Genomic DNA, 2132 nt, shown 5'->3' on the forward strand with positions numbered 1-2132 from the left:
ATTGACATAGATCATTTTAATAGTCTTATAATTTTAGATAATATCATAGATATTTTAAAAATTATATTAATATCCGACAAATATTGAAGTATTAATGTTGTCATCAGACAGCATTAGCGTATGAGTATTTCATCATAACATCCAAGTCAACACATCTTCAATTCAAGGTATTCTCAAACTCACTCATTATCATCCTCTCAGCCTGTTTGTCTTGGTGTTTTGTGCTTAGGTCATATGTCATTTATGCCACCTCATTAGAAATGCTTGTCCATAAGACATGGATCAGAGTAAGCTTCAAATACTCCGGCACTAAAGGTGGTCGTGGAAATATATCTCTCTCTCTCATTATGCAGCAATTTTGTTTGGGTAAGCTGCAAGTTTAAGCCAGGGGAAAAGATATGGTACATAGTTTAGTTTCACCTGAACATACAGGTAGCAATTCAACCCAGTTAGGCCCAACTAGTTTCTATTTAGCCCAATGTTCTAATTTGGTTCGACCAAAGTTTGTGTGATTTCAATCTGCCATTGCCATTTGCTACTGTATGTCCTCGAGCCAAAACTCATTTCTGTCGTGGCGGTCCATACGTAGATCGAAGTTTTATTAGATCGGAGTACGCAACAAACTACATGCACTGCACGTACTCCTTTCCAAATAAACTATAAGACTTTGGATGAGGCTTTGTCTGCTGATGCAGAATAGAATAGATCTGAACACATGGCTGTAGTGCGCACAGTGCATCCTTACGCTTACCGATGGAGCTTCGTAAGATTTTCCAACGACGAAACTTTTTTAATAATTATTTTTATCTTATATTATTTTCATCCTAGTATCAGAGCAACGAGAAAAACGAAGTTTCGCTCTTACCTTCGATCAGCGATCAACGCCATTAAGAAAAGCAAAACTTCGCTCTTGCCTTCGGCCAATGACCAACACCGCTGTAGCCAAATTCCTAAAAGGCTCCGCGGTCAATCCTCATCTTCCTCAACACGATAGTCTTCGTTGATCTACCAATAATCATAAACTTAAGAAGAACGAAGGACGAACTTAAAGGGAACGAAAAAAATCGTCTATTCTAACGAGGAAGCTTCTGTTCTTGTCTTCTATTATTTCCATCAAAAATCATAAGCTTCAAAATCTCTACAATGCTACAGGTACGATCGACATAAAGGGCACGTCCGTCGGCCCTCATCCATCCATGAGTCGAGGCACGCCATGTGGAAAGCATGAGCGCAGTTGCTGAGCTCCCTCACCTCATGGCTTCCCTCGAAGCTTCGCATGCAAATAACACAAACATGCTTTCCCTCTTCTTCCCGCATCGCCCACCTTTCGACGAGGCGCTCGAACTTCACCACCGGTAGCCTCGCTTTCAGCGACGTCGGCGACAACGGCGGCCTCGTATCCATGTGCGGAACCAGATGATTGATGTCCCCGGTGGGAGATTCTGCATCTGAGCGCCTGAAGAGGAAACCAAGATGCATGGAGACGACGAAGATGGCGTACCTCACCAGGCCGAAGAGGTCGAGGAGGAGGACATATGGAGTAGGGAATGAGAAGTAGCAGAACCCCGAGGCCATGGTATTGTGAGAAAGGAAGAGATAGGAGGAGTTGAGGGAAGCAACTTTCCGAAGAAGGGTTCGACTTTGGAGGTAAGGCTGCAAGAGTTTCCGGAGGAAATAGATGACTTGTGCTGCTACCAATTCGTTCGGCCCTCCGTGGAACTGGCGCTGTTCGTTTATTAGCTGGCAATGTGACTTTAACGACGTGGGAACCAATCAGCAAAGCGTCCCATGTGCTTCCGAGGCTTGACAGTCGACAGGATGCTTTAACACGCCAACTTGTCCGGCGACTTAGCCTCCGGATATGATTTGAAAGGATTCTATAATGATTCAAAATTACAAAGTCACTCATGGTAATTCTGATGCTTGCATCTGAAATTATGATTATTTAATATTAAATTGTTCAAAGTTTTCTATTTTAAGGGTAAGTACGATCAGAGCAACCATATTACTTTCTCTCTCCGAGAAGAATAGATATGTTAGATGATGATACCATTGTTGATGCGCATCTGTCAAGTTTTCCTATCAGATTGCTTGTAATTTAGTGATGAAAGAATTAGAAAAGATATAGATGA

The 2132-nt window shown here is 42.3% G+C and overlaps 1 protein-coding gene across 1 annotated transcript; it reads right to left on the reverse strand.

Annotated features, from left to right (window-relative positions):
* Positions 1-1146: 1146 nt before the first annotated feature.
* On the reverse strand, positions 1147-1575 carry LOC135589057 (brassinosteroid-responsive RING protein 1-like). Its single transcript, XM_065081367.1, has one exon. It carries the CDS (start codon positions 1573-1575, stop codon positions 1147-1149), a length of 429 nt encoding a protein of 142 aa, XP_064937439.1.
* Between the last annotated feature and the right edge of the window lie 557 nt (positions 1576-2132).

The sequence above is a fragment of the Musa acuminata genome, chromosome BXJ1-8 (genome assembly GCF_036884655.1).
Source record: "Musa acuminata AAA Group cultivar baxijiao chromosome BXJ1-8, Cavendish_Baxijiao_AAA, whole genome shotgun sequence".
Lineage (NCBI taxonomy): Eukaryota > Viridiplantae > Streptophyta > Magnoliopsida > Zingiberales > Musaceae > Musa > Musa acuminata.

Coding starts and splice junctions, on each gene's coding strand:
- LOC135589057 (XM_065081367.1), bottom strand. CDS start 1,575: ATGGCCTCGGGGTTCTGCTACTTCTCATTCCCTACTCCATATGTCCTC.